At 37.6% G+C, this 23,563-nt stretch overlaps 6 protein-coding genes across 8 annotated transcripts; 5 read left to right on the top strand and 1 right to left on the bottom strand.

Moving 5' to 3' along the window:
• LOC18596991 (calcium-binding protein PBP1) lies at positions 2,514 to 3,744 on the top strand. Its single transcript, XM_018123290.1, has one exon. The coding sequence runs from the start codon at positions 2,735 to 2,737 to the stop codon at positions 3,074 to 3,076; it is 342 nt and encodes a 113-aa protein (XP_017978779.1). The 5' UTR covers positions 2,514 to 2,734; the 3' UTR covers positions 3,077 to 3,744.
• LOC18596990 (zinc finger protein CONSTANS-LIKE 4) lies at positions 5,879 to 7,095 on the top strand. Of its 2 annotated transcripts, none has more exons than XM_007025796.2 (2): positions 5,879 to 6,571; positions 6,693 to 7,095. In XM_007025796.2, exons 1-2 carry the CDS (start codon positions 6,062 to 6,064, stop codon positions 6,852 to 6,854), a joined length of 672 nt encoding a protein of 223 aa, XP_007025858.2. In that variant the 5' UTR covers positions 5,879 to 6,061; the 3' UTR covers positions 6,855 to 7,095. The 2 variants fall into 2 exon arrangements, with proteins under 2 accessions (XP_007025858.2, XP_017978753.1); XM_018123264.1 differs by having other exon boundaries at positions 5,883 to 6,571; positions 6,690 to 7,095.
• Positions 9,173 to 12,957, bottom strand: LOC18596989 (universal stress protein PHOS32). Its single transcript, XM_007025794.2, has 2 exons — positions 11,963 to 12,957; positions 9,173 to 9,438 (listed from the first exon to the last, which is right to left on the bottom strand). Exons 1-2 carry the CDS (start codon positions 12,687 to 12,689, stop codon positions 9,419 to 9,421), a joined length of 747 nt encoding a protein of 248 aa, XP_007025856.2. The 5' UTR covers positions 12,690 to 12,957; the 3' UTR covers positions 9,173 to 9,418.
• On the top strand, positions 13,580 to 16,076 carry LOC18596988 (nitric oxide synthase-interacting protein). The gene is made up of 2 exons (XM_007025793.2): positions 13,580 to 13,982; positions 15,155 to 16,076. Exons 1-2 carry the CDS (start codon positions 13,744 to 13,746, stop codon positions 15,828 to 15,830), a joined length of 915 nt encoding a protein of 304 aa, XP_007025855.1. The 5' UTR covers positions 13,580 to 13,743; the 3' UTR covers positions 15,831 to 16,076.
• On the top strand, positions 17,545 to 20,575 carry LOC18596987. Its single transcript, XM_007025792.2, has 5 exons — positions 17,545 to 17,929; positions 18,477 to 18,540; positions 18,697 to 18,861; positions 19,570 to 19,635; positions 19,826 to 20,575. The coding sequence occupies exons 1-5, from the start codon at positions 17,625 to 17,627 to the stop codon at positions 19,994 to 19,996; spliced, it is 771 nt and encodes a 256-aa protein (XP_007025854.2). The 5' UTR covers positions 17,545 to 17,624; the 3' UTR covers positions 19,997 to 20,575.
• Positions 21,254 to 23,050, top strand: LOC18596986 (myb-related protein Myb4). 2 transcript variants are annotated; one of them, XM_018123257.1, is made up of 4 exons: positions 21,254 to 21,367; positions 21,623 to 21,762; positions 21,897 to 22,026; positions 22,331 to 23,050. In XM_018123257.1, exons 1-4 carry the CDS (start codon positions 21,294 to 21,296, stop codon positions 22,860 to 22,862), a joined length of 876 nt encoding a protein of 291 aa, XP_017978746.1. In that variant the 5' UTR covers positions 21,254 to 21,293; the 3' UTR covers positions 22,863 to 23,050. The 2 variants fall into 2 exon arrangements, with proteins under 2 accessions (XP_017978746.1, XP_007025853.2); XM_007025791.2 differs by having other exon boundaries at positions 21,286 to 21,544.

Below are 23,563 nucleotides of genomic sequence, written 5' to 3'. Positions count from 1 at the left end.
CAGTCCAAACCTTTGTTGTAACTCTGACATTTCTAGTTCCTGGGCAACTAATTGAATTGAAAACCTATTTGCAGTTTCCGAATCACGTTCCTGATTAACGTTCATTGCTTACTGCTAAAGAAAGGTTGACCTTGAACAGTATCGCTAGATCAAAAGGATTGACAAATGATGCTGCCAATATAATTACTTTGATGTTGGTGATCGTATTAACAGTAAAATAGGGTAATTATTTGGCATTATACGTGAAGCCTGCAATGATTGAAAACGGAGAAAGCATCATCAACCATCCAGACATTGGGCAGGTTGCAATGCAGTACCTCTAAATCCTGATAATGTTATAATTTGGTTCGTGCATGTTATGTCACAAACTAACTATCAGGTTGTCAATTCAGCATCTGTCACGAGTTACCATGCCATCGTACTCAAATTTGTGGAATTATTTGCACATCTAACACTACTCAAATTCTGATTCCTTTTTCTTTTCAATGTCAATTTCACTTAGTTCCACAAATTGAATAGGTTCTTAATTTAAAAATAATGAGAAGGAATAATTAAAATTATCATTTATTTTCAAAGAGAATCTTGATTATGAATTATACATAAAATTTTAAAGACGAGTAAATTTTAAATTTTAACTTAAATTATTTTTTATAAGTCAAGTTGGTATTTGACCTCTATTTTAAGTTAAAATCTTTTATAAATTATAAAGATTCTCTGTCTTGATCAATGAAAGTCATCATTTAAAAAAAAAATTCAAATTTATTTTGAAAAACAATGAAGATCACGCCAACACTAGAAAGAGTTGTTGGAACATAGTAAACCGCTAATTACTTGTTACAGTCAAGCATGTTATTACACTGTTTGAGCTAAAAGGATTGTTTTTATTTATTCAATGCAGTGGTTACATGTCTTTCGAATATGCAAAGAGAGGGCAAGTTTCTGAAATATGATCTGATGTACTTAGCTTCGGGGTGTTAGCCTTAGACATTGCTGGTGGAAGAAGAAACACAAGTTTTCTTGATGATGAGCATTCTTCTAGCCTTTTGGAACATTTAAGTCTAACTGATTTAGTGATTCAATCAAGCAAGCCTCCATATATAGTTCATTGTCTCACAACTAATATATTTGCACTTTTCAGGCCTGGAGATCATGGAATGAGGACAAGATGCTAATCGATCCAACGATCTTTGATTCATGCTTCCATGGGGAAATTTTGAGATGCATACATGTTGGACTGCTGTGCGTTCAAGATTTTTGTAAAAGATAGACCAAACATGTCTACATTGTTTCAATGCTTAGCAGCAAGATTGAGAACTTTCCGACTCCAAAGCAACCAGCCTTTACAGAGTTGGAAACTGCCATTTATCACTCTCTGCCCACCTCCCCTGCCTCTGGCCAAAGAAAATGTTGTTTTCTTTGGTCTGAACAATGGAACAAAGATATCTAGGATTCCAGAGCTATCACTTAATTACAAGTTTCTGGCACCCCAATTAACATATCACAGAGGAAGATCTCATAGCAATCAAATGATGAAGAAGGGTGTCAGGGTCGATTTTAGGATTTAAACTTTGCCCCATGGAAGTCAAGTAGACTCTGAATTGAAATTTACTGACAGTATTTAACCCAACAGTACAAATGCAAAAAAGCACCCTTTCATGAGTTGATAAAAACCGTAGTTGTCAGATTCCACCGGTGCATTTGCCTTTATTTCCTTTCCATTTTTGGTCAATTACCACCATCCTTCAGAAACTAGAAGAGACAAACACTCTCTGGACTGACAGTTCATAATAGGAAAATGGAACTCTCACAAGAAGTTTCTCATTGTTAACCGGATTAACAAAGCATCAAGGCTCATTTCTGACCCTCATTAATTTCATGGTCAATGTACAGATGAATAATACAAAGAAATTACCTGAAACCCTGAACACAACAATTTCTCACTTCAACAATATCCCAATACAAAAACATAAATTATCTCTGAAGGTTTCATTGCAAAGACCATAAGCCTGCAAAGAGAAAATTCTCCCGAAGTTTAAATAATCACAAGCAAGATGTAAGATGTAAAGAACATCTTGTACAGATATTTTCCAACTATTGTATTCACATAGTACATATATTTAGCAGTAGTGCTTTCCATGTAGCAGTATCAGTTAGGATGAACTGGAGGAAAGCGACTCATCCAACTTATCCAATCAGATTCAAAACCCAAAGTTGATAGTATATATATATATACCTAGCAACATTGTGCAAAGTGCCATTTTGGACTCAAATTGCTGGTGGGTCAAAACTAGACAAACTATTAATTTTAGCCATAGTGTAGGTGTGTTCCAGCAATTGCCTTTGCTAGTGTAAAACCAAAAGTTTTTTATTCTCATAGCTTGGAAAAAAAGCCTGCGGCACCAACTGGTACCTCCCCCATGCAACTTCGAGGAAGGAGGAAGTTTTCACAAAACGAAACCTGCCTCGAAATTTATACCCAGCAAAATGCCGGCTGCAACAACCTTCCCAAACAACTTCCTCTTACCTGTACATTGGTTGTCATCGACAATCCTTCCTCCAACATTTCTATTTCCTTTCCTCCTAAGACATTTTATACCCTTTATTATACGCATTTATGAATAGACTATAAATACCCCATGTATCTAGTCGCCCTTTTTTCTCTATTCCCACATTCCATCTGAATTTCCTCTAGGGCTAAGGCTTGTTGACGTGGTGGTTGCCTTCATTCCTCAAAATGGCAGCACAAAATGCGATTGTGTTCGAGGATTTCTTCCCTGCTATGGTGGAGAAACTAGGTGCTGAAGGGTTCATGAAGGAGCTGATCAATGGGTTTCGGTTGTTGATGGATGGAGACAAAGGGATGATCACTTTCGAGAGCTTGAAGAGGAACTTGGCTTTGCTTGGATTGCAAGACATGACCGATGAGGAACTGGTTTGCATGTTGAGAGAAGGCGATTTGAATGGAGATGGTGCTTTGGATGAGATGGAATTTTGTACTCTAATGTTCAGGTTGAGTCCTGCCTTAATGAAGAGCTCCAGAAAATTGTTGGTAGAAGCTTTAATTAACGAAATGTAATCCTTTTGATTGCATTCAGAGGAAAAAAAAGTGCAAGTGTTCTCCTTGTTCTAGGCCATTGTTTACCAGCCAATTACTCTGTGATTAATTGTTGGAAAAAAAAATGACAATGCAGCTTTCCTTTCTCAATTATTGTTTCCATTGTAGTGATTTCTTTTCCCTGATATGAGATTTTAAAACTTTTGGCTAGCAAAATCAAAGAGCCGGTGTTCTTATAGGTGATAAAATTGATGCCAAGGGGTTGACTATGATACTGTTCCCATTGGTTTTTAGTAATTTTTTAAATGCTAAAATAGGGTTGAGTTGGCTTAGAATTCCAGTTTCTTCTACATCTTTATGGACAAATATAAGTTAGCAAAAGACAAAAAGGAAAGACAGAACAAGAAATGGACAAACGAGGAAACAAACAGGACAGGAGGCATCATTGTCCATACTATTTTGGCGAATTGAAACTGGAAGATATTTTTACTTGAAACGGCTTATCAGACAGACCCTTGGAACTCAGAACTCTCCGACTCTCACACCTAAAGGAAAAAAATAACAATAAAAGAAGAAGAAGAAGGAGGGCCAGGGTCAGATTATTCTGGGCTTGTTGCCTAGCTAAAGAGTCCAATCTGAAAACATCAATATAGGCTAGTTGGTTGGACTCTTCAAAATTTTTTCTCTAGCAGGCTGCGTTGGCCCAATCTAAAACTAATTTGCTAATTAGAAGATTATTGCTTAATGATTTTATTGGTGTAAACCTAGCTTGTGGTTACCAGGTAAATATTTTAAATTGTTAAAGAAAAACAGAACAAATTCTCTAGTTGGAATTATTTTCTGGTGTATGCAGCTTGCCATTAACAGATGCCCTGTTTTACACAACTCAGCTAACCAACTACCCATGCATGGAAAAATTGGTGATATGCAGAAACCATGGTCATCAAGTTTTGATCTAGAAAAAGCATGACTTCCCACATGTGCCATGCATTAAATTCTTAATATCTTTATTGGATAGAGTTGCAGTGCAAATGAATCTTATGTCTAGTAAAAATTATCTTCAGAATCTTGCCCTGATGTCCTTCGGGGCCCCCCTTGTGTTGTTTTCATGAGTGAATTGGTGGAGGGGTAAAATGTCTCTTGCATTTCACATCTTTAATAAAGAGATGCTTTTTGTTTTTTAATCACTCAGTTTCATGCTCAAGTGGGAAGGAAAAAAACAAAACAATAGGTTTCTCAGCCACCGGATGGAAGAAAGTTTAACCTTGTCCACATTTGCTGTAGCAAAAATGCAATATTACAGGTCCACCACCATGCCGAGGATCAAAAGGCATGACAAGCTGATCTTCACGGGCTCAATGGCAACATGAATCTTTTTCTCTTCTCAACCTGAACCACAAATTTTCTTTCCCCACCTCGTTCGAATTCGAACTTTGGAGGAAAAGATTTATTCATCCATATCTTATAGTAACTTGCTTTCTTGCCACAGGAAATAGACACCAGCTAGGCCACAAACAATCACCTGCTGCATTTCGAACAGACATAAAAGGATTTCCAGCTATAGGAGTAGAACTTAGGTGTGAAGATATCCACTGCTTCCACTCCCGGTTTACCAGTCTATACCTGACAACAACATTTAACTAAATAACCATCAGGTTGGTCAGAAGAGTAAGATTTCAGGTCGAACAAGAGTAGCCACGCAGTTTTCAAAATCATTAAAAACATTGGATTAGACTTTGTCACATGACCAGCCACCAGAAAACCTTAAATTAAAAGCTGAAATCGAATATCCAAGATTTTACCCAGTTGTTATTGTTTGGAGGACTCAAAAAGCTTGGGAACCTCAAAGCTTTTAAATCTAGTAACAGAAGATGGAAAAGGTTGGGAAAGATTGAAAGAAAATCCTTGTACAGATATAATTGATAATTCCGAATAAGAATATTCTTGCCTAATTTGCGCCCATGATGGACGCAAAGCACGTTTCTCTCGACCAGACAATATGTTGACCAGACGAGAGGTGAAAGCCTGACTGACAAAAGCAATTCGAAGAAACGTCAACCTCTTCCTAAGAAGAAGTTTAGTAAAATACTACCATGATGACCACAGAAATTGATAGGCCATTGGGATTCAGACAGGTGTCCTGGGGGAGTTGCTGTACCTAGCCGAGCCCGCCAAGGGCAGTAATGAACTTGACAGAAGGTCCACAAGGGCCAAGGGCTTATCTTTCATCATCAAATTTATGCCTAATAGCAGAGATTTTGATACTGCAAGAAAAGAAATGATTGTATTGTTCGGTCCAGTGCTGGACGCCTGAACCCCCCAGGTTTAAGATTTGTATCACGAAGTAACTGATGAATAGAATATGATTTGGCAAGATCTGGGTGGGTACTGAATGTCCAATAGACGACCAAATCCCACCTAAGAAAATACAATGCAAATTTGGCCCCTTGTTTTTAAGGTTTCCTTTGTTTTATTTGAAGGAAAAAGATTCTTGTTATACACCAAATTATTGAGTCAAATACTCGAGTCATTTTGCAGTTTACTTAGAATCAAGGTCTTTTAAGTTTAGTTAGGTTATATTCTGATAAACAATCCATGGCTTCTAAGTTACCAAACTTCTTGGAGAACTTTTAAAGTCAATCAAGCAAACATGGCTTGGAGTTGTTAATGTACTTCACTGTCACTGACAAATTTCAAACAAGCACAGCCATACTTTACTCTAGGACCCAGGTTATTGGTGCATTACTTCCAACTCAAAAGGCAGATTTACCATATCTAAAAAGGATGTGATGTTTATCGACATATAAAATTAAAAAAAAAAAGAGCGGGTATTTGTACATTTATTAAACATTTGCCAAGTTGCCCTTTGAGCATGTGTTATGCATATTAAAGCATTAGGGGTGGACTAACAGGAACGGAACAGAACATATAGGCATAAAACTCAGTGATGCACATGGAAATTCAAGCTTGAGGGCAATTCTCTCTCAGAACAAGAAGAAGAAGAAAATGAAAAAGTGTGAACTTTGCAATTCTCTGGCAAAGATGTATTGTGAATCAGATCTGGCCATCTTGTGCTGGGACTGTGACTCCAGAGTACATGGTGCCAATTTTCTGGTTGCTAAGCATTTAAGAACACTTCTTTGCCACCTCTGTCAATCTCCTACGCCCTGGAATGGCTCGGGACCAAAGCTTGGCCCGACTGTTTCTGTTTGCGATAATTGTGTCAACAGAAATGCTTGCAGGGAGGAGAGCAACAATGAGGAAACTCACGATGAAGAAGATGAAGATGATGATGATGATCTTGATGGGGAAGATGACAGTGAAGATGATGATGGTGATAACGGTGATGATGAAGAAAATCAAGTGGTTCCATGGTCATCTACACCACCAGATTCCAGTTCTTCAACAAGTGAAGAATGTTCCACCAGATATTGCAGCGTCCAAGAAGGCACTTCCCAGTCGAGAACAGTGCTTTCATTGAAGCGCATGCGTGAGACTGAAGAACCCGCTTCTCGAGTAAGCCATCATTTTTCTCCATTGAATCACTTTTAATGATCTTGATAAATCTTGGTATCTCTCATTAACTCAATCACAGTGCCTGATTTTAGACATTTCTGATATCCTGTTTTTGCAGCAGGCTGATGATCCAGGCTGCTCATTTTCTCCACAACACCAGACCCAGAATTTGTCAAATGAATCAGCTTCTTTCGATCCCTTCAGGTCACTAAAAGACCAGAAAATAACAGCCAGAGACTTTCTCAAGCGATTACAAAAGGGTGTGGTTGCTGGAGACATATGAAGAAGTGGAACAAACACTGCTTGATATTTCCAAAATGAGCACAAGCTGCTACAGATGTTAATGGCATTATTTTTCTCTGACTACTTAATTTTCGTTTCACTATAAGGTAACTTTTCTCTAATTAGAAGTTAGACAGCCTTGATTGATCTGTATTGGGTGTATTTAACTCAGAAATGTATGTGTTCTTCCTTCTTCTTTTTTCTTGTTGAAATTAATATCAGCTAATTAGTTTTACCTTGAAGCTGAAAGCACATTCTACCAATGTATAGTTGTAAGTGTTGGAGGCTAAGAAAGAAGTAACAGCTAATAAATTCTGTTCTTTAATTATAATAAACTTGAATATTTTCAACCTCAACCTAGGATCGCATGTTCCTTCTAGGAATCAGACAATCAGCTACCATTTTTTTAAAGGGGTGAACTGCGCTGTAATGATCAGATTACTGAATAAACTATGAAGTAATGAACAGTATTTGCCATAGCTGCGTTTAGTTTTTTAAGAAGATAGCACCCCATCTCCATTCCAACAAAGGGTACTCCATTATCCTTTCCATTTCCAACACACTTGGTGGAATCATATACAAAGATAATTAGTACACATCTCACCATTCTTGATTTGGTATCCTTGAATTTACCCCTTTTTTGGATTAGAGCACTTCAAACACCTGACATCTTGCTCACGTACAAAGGGTGTTTTTTTTTTTTCAAAGAAGAAAGTAGAATATTATTGAACAAGTGGTAATATCAGTTCTGCAGCGGGACCCCTTTTGTAGAGCAAATGTGGACACCAATTGCACTCAAACAATAGCATTTGGCTGACCAAATAAAAATCCAAAATCCCATTTTCTTCACCATGAGATTCACAAAGAACTGTTCAAAAAGGAAGTTGGCGGTATTGAATGCTTCTTTTGCATGCGCCACAAATTTTCCCTTTTTTTTTTTTTTGTTTAGTTCTCCTGTTTTACAAGTCATTTTCTCAATGAAATTCACTAAGCACACGCATAGGCTAGGTTCATGGCCTTTGTGTTTTGAATGTCAGTTTTTTGCTTTTCTTGAGCTTGAGAGATAAAAATTGAATGGTTCGAGTTTAGAGTGAGAGTCAGTGGTTTCATTTGGTCCTCACGCGTTTCCAGGCTCATGTCTATAAATCGTACAGAAAAACATAGCAAAGTAAATGGAGGAAAATGACTGGTGCGAGCCTGCTAAGACTCTATCCCTTCATGTCAGTGACAAAGTTAATGGTGCTTTATTCTTTGGATATCACTGCTGTTTGACTAGGCTTTCCCAAGCTTTTTGTAGGTCTTTACATGGAGTGAAAATTTCCATCAAAACCTTTCTGCTGCAAATCCCTGAGCACCAAACATGGGCATGCATTTCCCCATCTACTCTCTTTGCTGAGAGCTGAATAAATTAAGGGTCAATACATATTCTGCCATCATTACAAACTTAAGCAATATCTTGGGATTTCCAATCATAAGCCAGATTTGCATCAATCCCATCATCTCTTTCACACTTAATTAATATATTTTAATAACCGACCTTCACATCCCATTTCCAAGGGTTACATGACCAGGTGCCAACCACTAGGGATTAAGATGATTGATCAATTTGACATACTGAATGTGATTATGTTATGATACGTATGATTACAACAACTGAATAGAAAAACTACCTAGGCACGATTTTGGAGAATGAAAGAAACCGTCCGACACCTCCACGTGCTTACCCTACCATAAAATAATCATGGATACATATTCACATTTGCAAGTTGCTTAGTAGTATTAGTTTAAGTATTAACAAAAGCTTTACATTAATGTAAAAGGTGCGGGGAATCAGTTAAGAGGGTTGAGCTAGTTTTTATGTCTCTGGTGGGGAATGGTTGCTTGCAAAGGGAGACAAAAAATTTTGGGTGGCTCTAGCGTATCCTACTGAAGAAATTTCACCACCATGGAGATGAAACAATTAAAAGATGTTTTTCCTTTCCTTGGATGCCTTTGATTAGTCTTTGGATTCCATTTTCTCCCCAAGCTGTTGAATCTTTACCTTTTATTCTTCTTCTTCTGATCCGTATGTCACAGCCACAAGGAGGTGGATTTAATTTATATTCTTCTCCCTTATGTGTCGTATGGTCAGTGTATCTCACAAAAGATGGTTTACTTTATATCCTTCTAAATAAGTAAAAAGCCTTTGCGTCTATGTGATTAGATGAGCAAAACATGATGCAGATGAACAAAATCATCCTCTCTGTCGGATTTCATACAGCTTTTGCCTGTTGACTTTTTGATTACCTACTTCAGTTATGCATGCATTATGTTGAGAAATGTTTTCAAGTCTCACCATGTTGTAAATATGGTGCAGCCTAATTATATTGAAAAAGCAAGAAAACAAATTGATGATCTCTGGATCACTCATCTATCAAGCCAAACTTATACAGATATGCAAAGGCATACATTGTAGAAACAAAATAACAGTACCACCAAACATTTTCACACAAGAGCAGTTCGGGCATCCATTAAAGACCATTCCAACTTCTAAATGCCTCAGCATCCTCCTTGCCGTGCAATTGCTCATGAAGCCTTCTGCATATCTGCAACAAATAGAAAGGGATGTCAAATTTCACCCAAAGCAGCATGATCAAGGAAGCCATAACACCTAGCAGAGGGAGAGAGAGAGAGAGAAATCATATGAAGCAAACAACGGTTCATGGAAAAAATAAACTAAACTTGACTGATCAAATCACTATAAAACATCAAACTATTTCCACGTTTTAATCAGACTGATCAACCACCAGCCAAGTGCTAGTATTCGGCTGAAATAACTTCTTCAGGTTTCAAGCTGGATGGAACTTAACAAGTTCGGATTTCATTACTTAACATTGTTTCTAGACTCTAGAGAAAAAGGCTTCTCAAATTAACACCAATCTTCTTTTATATGTTTCATTTTATTCTAGACACAATATGTTGCATAGTTTTGGAGAGCTATCAGTATCTTGGATACACTTTCAGGGTGGTTCATCAGATCCCACCACCAATTATGTTATTAATGGACTGGCTAGTTGTTGCCTTATATTTACCATATTGATGACCACAAAGACGTACAAGTTGTAGATACATATATGCATGAAGATAGCTTTTAAGGTCAATCAAAAGCTCCAAATTGCCCCAAAACCAGATGTAACAGGAACATTGATTTGGAACAACCTTGTAGTAGATCCAGGTTTGCCAGGGAAACATGCCACAGCTTCTATCAAAACAAAAGTAGTCTAGTATTCCCTCCATATGAAGCCATCAGAATTTGCAGGCAATATGGTACATCATAAAACCCCAGATTGCAGTGCTATTTCAGATTCATAGCCAATATCTTGCTTTGTCATCCTAAATCTTCAGTTTCTACCACAACAAACTACCAAAATAAAAGGCTAACAAGAGCACAACTCATTTGTGATGCCAGGACATAGTTCGGGTGTGATGCAAAGCAGAAGTTACCAGAAAGAGATGCATAAAGGTTATATATGAGGTAATACCAACGAAAGTTATAGCTGTAACAAAAGAGGGACAAATGTAAACATAAACTTCGATAGGCAACTATTCCACGGAAATGCGAGTTATAATTTCACTTAACTACCATAAATGCACCATTTGCCCTTTTGCAACTAACAAACTTAGGAAATATTTGGGTAAACAAAATAAAGAATAAATTAGTTTTAGATCTTCATTTCAATTAGGAACACCATGGAAGAAAAGAATGTCCCTTTTTTGTTCATTTGTTTGTTTTCGAAAGGAGATTTAAGGTAAGACACTGCAGACTGCAGAGTGAATCATTCAGAAAAAAAAATACATGGACAGTAGGTTTAAGGTAAGGCACTGGAGGGTGAATCCTATTTATAGCACAGATAAATTCAAGGAAGCTCACCCAGACACCCACCAACCCCACTAGCGGTGCTAAAGAACATTGGAATTCTCACGGAATGCTGGCCCGTAAAGAAGTTTGTTCTATCAGACAGATCTCTTCCCGCTCCTGACACAATCTTTAAACTGGAAAAATTGATGTAGGCCTTCCATGCATCAGTGTGCAAGATGAACTACGCTGACATGTACCAATTTAATGGTAGAACAGATAAAGGTCTTAAACCCCTACAATTTTAATGGATGTAAACCCAAAATCATGAACTAGTCCTTAGAAGGGGTTACTGATCAGTTATGGTTGGAAGAAGATTTACTCAACAGAGAGAGAGAGCAAACACTGAATAGGAATCTGCTTTAATTATTACGGTTAAAAAGAGCATTTATTTTGCATGTGAGGCACCAAACAATTACAGTATTTTGTGCAAACACAGACAGTGAGAAACTGTCAACTTAACCAAAACAGAGCAGAACTAAAAGGTTAGAAATTTCAGGATGTCATTGTTCTTCCTTTAATTGACCCAGGAAAAGGAATTTACTACTTTGACTAGGATACACATCTTTGAATTAAAAGGATTTAAGGAACTAAGACAAGTTATAAAGAATGCATTGAGATGGGAGAGCTAAATCAAAGTTGTACCCTAGGTTAATCACCAAGCTAAATGAATTATGAAGTAAATGACCTTCAGCCATCATCAGAACACAACAGCAGTGCATCAATATGACAGGTATGGCACTCAGGTGCAACCTACTAATGCAAAAAAATTGAAAATTAATGTCATAACACTGATCAATATGCAAATCAGCGATGCAACCTAAACAAATTCAAATAAAGAGAACAGAATTGCTACAGACAGAGATGGGAAGCGTCCCCGAAGTTCACACTTTCAGCAATGCCATAGCACCATTGACTAGGAGATGCTTAATCCTATAATCACAAAAATCCCTCTCCCCACTTCAATTTCCTTCTTTGAATAGAATGAAGAATACAACAATGTGCGTGCCATTCTTAGATGATCTCAGATGAAAATAATCAACCAATGACACTTTCTGCCATATTAGTTCGAATTCATAACATCAGATCGGAACCCAAATGCACAAATGCAAGACATACTCAAAATGCAATAAAAACATCAACTAATAAACAACCCAAATTCCAAAACAAATATCAGTATAGCAGATGAAACTATGGAATTAAAAAAACCACACCTGCTGAGTGTTTATCCATGGCATCGTGGAACTCCTGTTCCTCTTCCTCCACTAAAGGACATAAAACTTCTCCATCTTTATCGAACCCAATTTTCCCTTCAACTTTTCCACAGCCATCTGTCTCTTTCTCTTCTTCAGGAAACCTCACAACAATCACAGGACAAACACAGTGATGAACGCAATAATCGCTCACACTTCCCAACCTCCCTTTTGCAGTCCTCTTCGCAGCTCCAAACCCTGTACTCCCCAAAATCACAGCACTCAAACCCAACCTTTCCACCTCCAAACAAAGCCTTTCTTTCATATCATGATCTTTCACAACGTGAACCTTAAAGGGTATATGAGATTCCGCCAAGGGTAAAGCAAGATCGTTCATTTTCTTATTCGTGAACAAATCAAACTCTTCCTCTCGCTTTTGCTTAGTTTCCTGCGTTTCATCCTCATCGGGAAGTGACACGTCAATGGCTCCCCAGTCAGCACCGTAGAGAACGCTCGTGGGACGCACGTGAAGTAGGATGACAATGTCACCCGAACGAAGGTAGTTGTGAACAGCCCATTTAACGGCAAAGGCACTCTCGTCGCTAAGATCAACAGCTATCCCGATCTTACGGTGAGCCCCGGAGGAGGTAACCGGGAACCTCGGAGACGATGGTTGGACCAAAATAGCAGTAGCCTGTCGGTCCGACGATGATTCCGAAGGGTTTTTCTTCCTGGGCGAAGCGGCCATGGAACAGGTTTTCCTTTTGGGACAAAGTTGGTGAAAGAGGGGAGACACGTTGGAAGTGAGAAAAAAGCGTCAATATAACGTAAGAGAAAGCTCAAATTCGGACAAGCATCTTTGTTCTGTTTTGGGTTTTGGATAATGTGCTTGGTTGGGCCTTTCCATCTTCTCGCGTAGAGTAGAGTCGAAGGTATTGTCTTTTTCCGGGGATTTAGCACCTGCCAAATACCATCCTCATCTCTCTCTCTCTCTCTCTGTTTCTTTCTTTGTCGTCTGGTTGGAACATTGTCCGAAATTCCATACCCCCTTGACTTAATTAAGTAATTCTGGTTTTAAAAGGTTAATGTATAAATGTTAATTATAAAATATTAATAAATTTACTAAATAAATATATGAATTTTAAAATGATTAATTAAAAAACTTAAAGTTAATTGCCAAAGTTAAATAAGTTTACCATATTTTATTAAGTAAGTTGTACTCATATTTGCTTCTTATATATTTTATTAACTAAATATCTGATATTTCAGCAACTCTATGTTATGAAATATTCATAGAAATTATTGATAAAAATGTGTTATATGTTATAAAAAATAATTATGCATTTTGAGGTTATTAAATTTTCCAGATTGAGATAATTAAAAATATATAAATTATATGATATTTTAATATAAATATTAATATTTCAGTAACTCAACTATTTAGTATCTATAGAAGATTACTAACGAAAATGAAGATTATGAAAAATAATTACATATTTTAAAATTATCAAATAAAGAGAACAAAGAAAAAAGAAGACTCCATGCTCACCGTTGGATTGCAACAAAACCAATCAGACCGGAAAAGTAAATTTGAGTAAGGAAAGGAAAGTGTCGGTTCGGTTCCTCTTACAAATACAAAAAACCCGATCCAATTTCTGGAGATCCTAATCTAACTCGTACAATTTCTAGGGTTTTACTTTTGTCTCTGACTCTCCGTCTCTCTCTCTCTCAATCTTCCAATCCGATAACAATTGAAATCAATTAGGGTTAGGGTTTGCCTTTCCCCAGTCGAATAACCGAAGATGCCGCAAAGACATTCGAAGAACAACAACGATTTAGCCTTCTTCACGTACGATGAGAAGAGGAAGCTAGGCTACGGGACGCAGAAGGAGAGGTTGGGGAAAGACTCGATTAAGCCATTCGATGCTTGCTGCCTTTGCTTGAAGCCTTTCATCGATCCCATGTCTTGCCAGAAAGGTCACGCCTTTTGCAAAGAATGTATTCTCGAATGCCTTCTAGCCCAGAAGAAGGACATCCAAAGGTACCCTTTTGGCTGCTGATTGGTATTTTTACTCAATTTCTTTGTTTATAAAGCTTGTTAATTACTTGTTAATTGTTATATTATTAATTTTTTGTGTGATTCAACTTATAACTATGTGTTGGATTTAATTCAAGTGATTTTTCTTCGTTAAGGGGTTATTTATCAGCAAACAGCTAAGGCCTTAGATCTTTAGAACGTGATGTTCTAGGTATTTATTGGATCATAATGGGAATAAGTGTAGTTGCATGTAAAAAGATGGCTGATGAGTGGTGGCAAGAACTTTTGAGTTGCTGCCTCGATCCGGGTTCTGTTTAATTCAATGAGCCTACTGCAAACAAGTCTCATGGCCCCCATTTCTGTGTTTTGCTTTGGCTCTGTGGTTTTGCTTTCGCTCTGTGACAGAATTGAAAGTGGAAGAAACGAAATTGGATGGATGTAGAGAAACCAGATATCATAGAGATAAAAGACTCTTTAGCTTCTAATAAGCTTTTGGATTTGCAGATGTGAAGGATGCTTCGGTAGCATGTGCGAATTTGTCTTCTTTAAGTTACACTATCCATTTTCCTACAAGATTAGTGATGTGTTTCAGCATGATTATAATGATGAGTTTTGGATCAAGAATAGCAATGTTATTATGAATTTCAAGATTTTAAATTATCCTTGAGTCTGTTGCATTTCACGATGATAACTTAGACAATTTATTCACGTAATTTGCTTTACAATTGTAGCATATCAGTGCATTCAATTGTTTGATTAGATATAAGATAACTTCTAAAGCTTCTGTTAGTAATTGTCCATATACAGGAGGTTAGGAAACTGATTTGAAAGCTTGCAAGGAGAGTAACTTTGCTATTCCTCCCTCTCCTTTTGTCCTGCTCCACTTTCTGTTGGAGCAAAGGAGGAGTCAAAGATGCCTTCTTGTGTTTTTAATGTTTATTAACTTATTTTTATTTGTCATTCAGCCACATTAAATTGGAAATCTTCAATTTTGAAAATTAACTTTCACGTGATGTAGAAAAAAATTTTAAAGTGACAAGGTTCTGTTGTAGTTAAATGGGCTGCCTTTGCTGAATTTTTTTAAAAAATAAAAACTGTCCTGTTCGAATCAGCTAAGTTTGCCCTTTATGAGGTCAATCATTTGTTAAAAAGCATGTTTTCCTCCCATCTGGCAGGAGGGTTGCTGCCCACACTGCTCAGCTGAAACAAGAGAAGGAAGAGGAGGAGGAGAAGTTGATGCTGCAGAAAGCTAGAGAGCTTGATGCATTTGATCAGCAAAACCATGGTGCAGTGCCACAATACAATGGTAGAAACTATAGCCGAGACAAGAATGGATTCCATGGGGCAAATAGTGTGAAGGTCACTTCTTATGAAGAGGAAGCACTCCGGACAATGAAAGCATTTTGGCTTCCCTCTGCCACCCCAGAAGCATCTGTTAAAGTTGAGGCTCCTTCCACCAGTACAATCTGTCCAGAAGGCAAAGAAAAACTCAAGCTGAAGAGCCTTTTTCCTATCTACTTCACTGAAGATGACAGTGAACAGAAGAAATCCAATTCTCTTGATAAGACTTATATATGTCCGAGCTGCAAGGTTACCCTGACCAACACATTGTCACTGGTAGCCCTGAGCTCCTGTGGGCATGTCTTTTGCAAGAAATGTGCTGACAGGTTTATGGCTGTGGATAAAGTTTGTTTGGTCTGTGATAAGGCATGCAAAGAGAGGAACTTGGTGACCTTGGAAAAAGGAGGGACAGGCTTTGCTGGCCACGACGAACATCTTGAAGCAACCGACTTCAAGCATTTGGGAAGTGGTACTGGCTTGGGGCTTGTGAGACCTGCAGCGAAGACATAAAACTCTGTTTTAACCTTTTTGTAAGTCTACTGGTAGCCATCTGTGTGGAAGAAAAAGTGAAACAAGAAAGGGGAAATAAGATGCAACAAGTTATGCAACAAGTTTCATTTCCTTGTGCCTTTCGGATAGATTATCTTTACACATCATTCTGTACTTCTGGTATGAATACATTTAATGTTAATTGTAAAATAACAATGGTGATGCCTTTTCTTTTTCCATGTTTGAACAAGTTTAGACTGATACTCTGGCCTTTGAATCTAAAACGGTAAATATAGGAGTTGAGCTTCATAGAGCTTGGAGAGATTTTGGCAAGACCCTTTTTATTGTAAATGTATATAGAGCACCTTTTTTTTTTATCTATTTGCTGGAAAATGTTCTGTTAGAGGGATAATCGGATAATTCGGAAATGATTAATCCCAACCTTTTGCAGAACTGAGAGGTTCTAGCCCAACCTTTCAAAACCAAGGGGTCAAGCTACAGTTCAAATCTTGCTGCTTTTTAGTTTCTTTATCTTGTGCTGAAGGCTCTGTCCTAGCACTTCTTTAAAAGAGAAGGATATGGACATCAGGACATGGTGCTACATCAGATAAACTAACAATGACGGGAAGTCTGAACTTGTAGCCGATAATGCATCACGCAGGGCCAATTCTCATTCGGCGGACTTGGTCATTCTCAAAGTCAACAAAACGACAGCTTGATGTAATAGTGGCCCTTTCCCCAAAAAAAATTGCTTAGTGGTAATAGTAAATGCAAGCAAAAATACAACATCAGCCAATATGCAATTGCGCCTGGTGAACAGGGATCGGTTGTAGACTTGCATAGTATATGGATTGGCAGATTTCATATATCTTTTTCATTTTTCAATTGCAGCAGAAAACGCTTTATGCACGTGGGTGGGGTGGTTGAGAAAATTTGGAGATAACTCTCAACCGCTTTAGTGGGAATCATGAGAAGCTTATCTGATCATCAAACATGGTGCACTAAAAAAGACCCCACCCCCGCCCACCTCTGGTCTGCCCAGTGCCGTCTGCAGCCTCACTTCCACCACACGTAACTTGCATTATGTTGGTTCTAATAAATACTTTAATAGAATTAAATATAGCTTTTGGGATACAATTTGAGGCTTTTAATTCCCGTGCGGTACAGCTCTGGATCACCCCAGGCTGGCTAGTGGCTCCTGACGGCACGCTGCTCCTTGGCTATCCATCCATGCCATTCCTTGTTGCCTAATTGATTCTTAAGCTTCCCTTCACGGGTTAGATTCTTGAAGTTGATTCCCATCATCATCGCTATAGTGTCCAACAAGGTTTCTTTGGTCAACTTTTGACTGCTAACTCTTACCTTGCAGTAACAAGCCAAAAAGCTGGTTGCTTTCTCTGCCTGCAATTTTGTTTAGTAGCTCTAATTGCTGAATCGTATTACCCAAAAAAGAAATAGGAAAGAGAGGAACTTTTTTAGCAAAATTTAAGATTTGTTCTGTTTTTCTTTGGTGGTTATTTTTGGTGGGAAATTGGTTAAGGTAGATATTAGAACGTTAATCCCAGCAATTATAGCAGATTAGAATCTTAATCTTCTCTAATCTAGATCCTACGTGGCAACAGCTGTCCGATCATTTATACGCCGCCCTTTGGGACCCACACCCCCATTAATCACCCGCGCCCCCCAAAATATTAAAAAAGAAAAATAAGAAAAAATTAAGCAACTTGCAAAGGCAGATCGTTTTTGTCCTTTCCAGGAAAGGGAAGAAGAAGAAAAAGAGAGAGAAAGCGGTGAAATTTCCTTCTTTTGGTTTTAATGGCGGAATTGGAGAAGCAGGAGAAAGTTGTTGTAAATGGAAAGGGAGAGGGAGGAGGAGGAGGAGGAGGAGAAGAAGAAGAAGAAGAAGAAGAGAGGCTGTTGGAGGGAATGGCGGTGTTGGATTTCGACATGCTGTGTTCGACGGTGGCTTTGCAAACCCAAGGCAAATGGAGGAAGCTTGAACGCGCTGAGGATTGTTTAGAACAAGGTAACGGCGACTTGGGTGGCGTTTTGAGGATGTGGGAAGGTGAAGTTGTTCTTGATTTCTTCGATGACCGCCGCGTCGCTCTCGAATCTGCCTGGTCAGTTCTCTCTTTTCATTTTAAAGAATAAAGGTTGAATTTTTTTCTATAAATTTTCCCGAGAAAATACATTTCTTCTCGAGGGAAAACATTAAAAAATAGTATTGTTTTCCCTCTTTCTAATTTTTCTCGTCTCTTAATAGTCCGCCAAAAAACTGTTTGAAAAAAATCTTCCCTTTTGCTTTTTTTTTTTGGTTTATTTTGGTGTTAGGATGAAGCTAATTCAACAGAAAAGCCTTTTCTTTTTTACTAACCCAAAATTTTTTAGCCCCAAAAGTAAATAATTTTATTCTTTTTTTTTTTTGCTCAGCAATAGTTTAATCATTTTGATTAGTGTAAAACTGATTTATTTAATCTCTTGAGCTTATTTAATTGGTTGATTAACCAGTTCTAGCTGTTTAGTTGAGTTTCTACTCCCCCATCACAAGGTTTAGCTGATAGTGTTTTTTTTTTCCTTTTTAATTATTGTTTTGATGTTATAAAACTGATGTGGTTGGTAAGTGGTAATTATATTATATTTGTGAGATAGTGTGCTTTGATATTGCAGTTGCCCCTGCTACAGATTTGGGAAGAACATGAGGCGGGCTGGTTTCGGTTGTTGTTTTCTTCAGGTAAAACCATTCCTGGAATTAGGCAGTTCCCAGACATGTCTTATAAACTTTCAGTAGTCATCTTATAATATGCAAGTTTGGGTAGTTACTTTAGAGTTTATTGCTAATGATGTTGTGTTTGGATGTGCCCCCTAAATTCTTAATGTGCTTTTGCAGGGAACTGTTTATTTCATTCTTGTTGTTAGTGCTTTCCTCAACTTCATTGCCTTTATTGTCACCAAGCGGAATTGCTTTCTGTATTTTGCTGTTGCTTTCATCATATCAGTTGGAGCATATTTGGGTTTCTTCCGTACACAGATAAAAAGAAAATTCAATATTAGGGTGAGAACCTCTTTCTGTCATCATGTTTGATTCTTTTCTAGGTTTAGGGTCTAATGATAAGTGGTGTTATGATATTACTCCTGTTTAGTAGTTTCCATATATCTAATTGACTTGTTTGATCTCTTTATACTGAGGATGTTATAAGGTCTCGTGGACTATGACTCCAAAGTTTGAATGAGGTGTCAACGCTGTCTGCATAATATTTGGAATATGTGCATGGTGCTTTCAATGGCATTTACAAGAGCCCAAATATATGATTGATATTTAAACCTTGGTTCTCATTAGAGCCATAGCATGCCCTCTTACCACTGGACCAAAGCTTCATGGGCAGTCCCTATAAGTTTTCTTGAGTCCTCTTTGTTGTGGCATTGTCAATGTATTGAACTTCTGTTTTTTGTTTTGCATATAAGAATTATAAAGCTTGATTAATATGTATGTTCCTGTTCATCGTCAACTTATGTAGTGAATTGCGTAAATTGTAAAAAATAGTGTTCGATTGATCTATTTTCTCAATAGGGCTAGCTTCTTAAATTCAAACTATATGATTGATCATCTATGTGCTTTCCTAATCTTTGGTTTATGGTTATTTTGGTTATAGACCTCTGCTAATAATATTTCTATGTTCCACATTTATTTTCCCAGCATCTTAACACTTCTGTTTCAATTTTACTAAAATTGTACTTTGTTGGGAATTGTCTTTGTTTACAGGGTAACGATAGCTTATTGGATGATTGCGTCTATCATCTTATCTGCCCGTGCTGTACATTATCCCAGGTTCATGTCCTTGCCAAACTGTGTTCAAACTTTTTGAGTTTTTGATTTGGTGACTCTGCATCCAAAAACGCAAAAGAGTCTCTTTCAATTAGTAATATTGTTAAAGAATCAAAGTAAAATTGTGGCTCAAATTTAAGTTCTTCAAATGTTTCATGGTCCTTAGCTCGTTCTTTTTGTTGACATGGGGCAGGAGTCCAGAACACTGGAGATGAACAATGTCCAAGATGGTACATGGCATGGTCGTGGTGATACAATATGCATAGGAAGCTATGGTGAAGGGAACAAAGCCTTCTTTGAGCTACAGCCTCCTTCTCCTATATCAATTAGGACTCCTGAGCCCCGTGGCGTGCAAAATAGTTAAATGGTGGTGACAATGCTTGAACATGAGAAGCTGTATTCAAAGATCTTATCCAATATCGGTGACAACGTCAAATTACAAAACATCCCCAATAATTTATTCTTTGATGGAGGGATGTTAGACAAGCAGATAGAACAGCAAAGTGTTTGCTGCAAGCTTGGACCATAGAATCCTGCCGGACAGGTGATTCGTTTTCTTCAAAGGACTGGTGATTTGTTTTATTCAAAGAAGAAAGATAAAGCCGCTTCCATAAGCTTAGAAGGAAACTTTCTATTTGTAGCAGTTTGGGGGAGGTTATTAGGGCATCCAATTAAATTTTACATTTCATTGTTACTTTCCCCAGATAGGCTTTGGGTTTATAATCCCATTGATCTTTAACTAGATTGATTAGGGTACACCTAATTCACCATGACTGCAGTAGTAGATGCTTCTCTCTAAAAGCGTATTTTTTTAATTTAAAGAATAGCTTGGAAATAGAATTTTTTTTTTTTACCATAACTTATTTCTTTCTTTTTGTGAATAAATGTAGCTTGTGCCGATTGTGCTTGGTACATATCATTGAATTCCACAAATATTACTTGATGCTCCTCTGCCGGCTGCAGATTCCCCTGTTCAAAGAAAGCTAACCAGAAACAAGCTTTCTAAATTTCTTTGCAGGATTAATAAAAGGAAAGAGTCTTCCAAATAATTGTGCCATTTCTGGGTTGAAGTTGCTCTTGAATTTGGGCTCATGGTAGTTGAGATTAGATCAGCTGCTCTCTTTCTTCTTTGACTTTGATCCGTCTGTTTGTAGCAAACATTTAAGACCAAATTAATAAGAACTATAGTAATCTATTATTATGTTCCATATCAACCTGTGTTTCACACCCCCTTTTCTGTCCTCACCATGGATCTTCGAAATATCAGATTCTGTTCCACAGAAACTTGCGAGTTAATAGTCAATAATTCTATAAAAATTAGTCACCAAATTGTCATAAGACCGTTACTCAAATTCTAATAGATATATTTATTTATTGTTGATCATAAACTGCTAATCCCATCATCCTGAATTAGATATACCAACTGTGTATTACCAGCCTGTCTTTTCTCGTTTCCTTTGTTAAACTATTCCTCCTTGACTGAACATTGATCATGCTTACAAGCAATTCCTTGTCATATTGACAATCCAAAGGCAGATGAATGTCAAATTTGGTGTGCTGCATTTTGTCTTGAACCATCGGCTACCATCTGCTTTAGTCTCCATTCATATCTAATTTTTCATGTGAGCAACGTTGCTGAGCGCAGAACGAAGTCACAAGACATGAGTCATCAGCAGCTATGTCAGTCGTGGAAATTTGTGGTTAAATTAGATCGACCATGTTCCAGGATGTCGAGGTTCCATACATCAGGGATATTCTGTGGTCGACCTGTGTGTTATAAGCATTAAAATAGTATTAAAAAGATGTTCCACGAGGAACCCTTTTTGGAATAAATGCTTTGCTTTGTAATCGTCATTTCCTTGGAAAATTCGGGACATGAAAACACTTTTTTCTACGGAATCATAGGATAAATGTGCATACCGTCTTTCTATATATGTAGAACGTTTTTTGCCTTTTGCATTTAGCTTGAAATCTGCTCTACTTGCTGCAGAAAGATGGCGAAGGCTTCACAGTCGGTGGAAAAGAGAACTCTGAGAAAAGGTCCATGGAGTCCCGACGAAGACCGCAAATTGATAGCTTATATTAATAGACATGGTATCTGGAATTGGACAGAGATGGCCAAACCAGCAGGTAATTAAGCATAAAGACGTGCACCAAAGCCCAAAAAAGAAGCAATATCGTAGAGCAACACTGAAGTAATTGGCTACTTTACTAACTTTAGGCTTTTATCCTGTCTTCGTTACACAAATATATTTCACTTGTAGGATTGCAAAGGTCTGGGAAGAGTTGCAGACTTCGTTGGGTGAATTACCTAAGGCCGGGAATTAAGCGTGGAAATTTCACTAGGGAAGAAGATGAAACCATAATTGAGTTGCATGAAAGGCTTGGAAATCGGTAAGTGCTGAAGGTTGTACATCGAACTATCCCTATGAGTGTTTATGTCTATCCATGTAATGATTTGTCATGATTGCTGCAACTGATGCTTTTATGGATCAGAAATTTCCATTAATTTTCTTAGCTTTATGCATTATTATTGAATCAAATACACGAGCAGATATAGTAATTATTTCTAATCAGTAGTTTTCTGTTATACGATTAAATCTGGCAAACTGAGAGTTGAGATCAGGTTGTAATGGAAGATATATATACATTCTTGGATCTTCTGAATCAAAAAAGAAAGAATTGTTAAAACTTGCAGATGGTCAGTGATTGCATCAAGGTTGCCTGGAAGAACTGATAATGAGATTAAAAATCATTGGCATACTCACTTGAGAAAACGTTTGAAGTACAATTCAGTGTCGACGAGTGAACTTTTCCAAATATCCAACGTTGAAACCGTAAAGAAGAGCTCACCCGAAGTTGATCTCCCACCAGCCATTGCTCCAGCAAATTCAGAAAGCTCAAGTGCAATCCAGCTCTCCCAACAATTTTCGACTGACAGTTTACCTTCATCAGGCTCCGACCCTGCAGCCGAAATCGACAAGAACCAAACAACTGAAGACACCCTTGTTTCATCCGAAACATTTGGAGAACTCCAAAGCATATTGGAGCAGCAATTCACTTCAGAAGGATCATCCACAGCAGAAAATTATGGGGCCATTTATGCAGAGCCAGGAATTTCTGCAACCAGCTCTCAGCTGTTGTGGTTCCAAGAGAGCATGTATCAGGGTAATTCCTGCAATGATCTTTGGCTTAATTTTTTGGTGAAAGAAAACATGTATGCAGGTTAACAATCTCCATGCCACTCTTTAATTTTAGTAAGCGTTCATAAATAATGGTGCATGGTTCTGCAAGTGTAGACTAGTGGCATTGGGCTAGTGGCTAGCTCCTTTTCATGTACTTATTAACTCCAACAAAGATTGCAGCTTAAAATATATGAAGAGAGGGCAATAGGATTAAAGGGAATTTTTACCAGTCACTTCCTTTAGTTTTTCTTTCTAATTTTTGGGTGAAATCTGCATTTCTCATAGGATAAAAACAAACTCCAGAAATATTGTGAAAGTACAGGAAATGGCAGAAAGAACTTTATACAGGGAATAAATAGCTGGACATGCAATTTGGGCTTGCATGCTTGGACTATCTAAGGTATAGCCCAGTGGTCCCTGAAATAGAACGAATGTTTTCCAGCTTACAGAAGTCAAATTTTTTGACACATTACCTCCAGAAGTGGACCCAAAGATTCATTTCAGGACCATCGAAAGCCTTTGTCCAATCTATCAATAAATAGAAAACAAAAACCAAAAGAAAAAAAAATGGAATATTTTCCAAAAAGAATTCAATTCTACAACAAAACATCTTTCCCCAATTGAGAAACAAGAAAACAAACCTCATAATTTTAAGCTGATTGGTCCTTGTGCTTTGTACAAAACATAAATTTTAAGAAAAACCCACTCAAGTCTTGTGCTTCTCAATCCCTCAAGAACCCACAAAG

Source organism: Theobroma cacao, chromosome 6, assembly GCF_000208745.1.
Source record: "Theobroma cacao cultivar B97-61/B2 chromosome 6, Criollo_cocoa_genome_V2, whole genome shotgun sequence".
In the NCBI taxonomy this organism is placed as follows: Eukaryota; Viridiplantae; Streptophyta; class Magnoliopsida; order Malvales; family Malvaceae; genus Theobroma; species Theobroma cacao.
The sequence above is the reverse complement of the archived record's forward strand: the minus strand, read 5'-3'. Positions and strand labels throughout refer to the sequence as shown.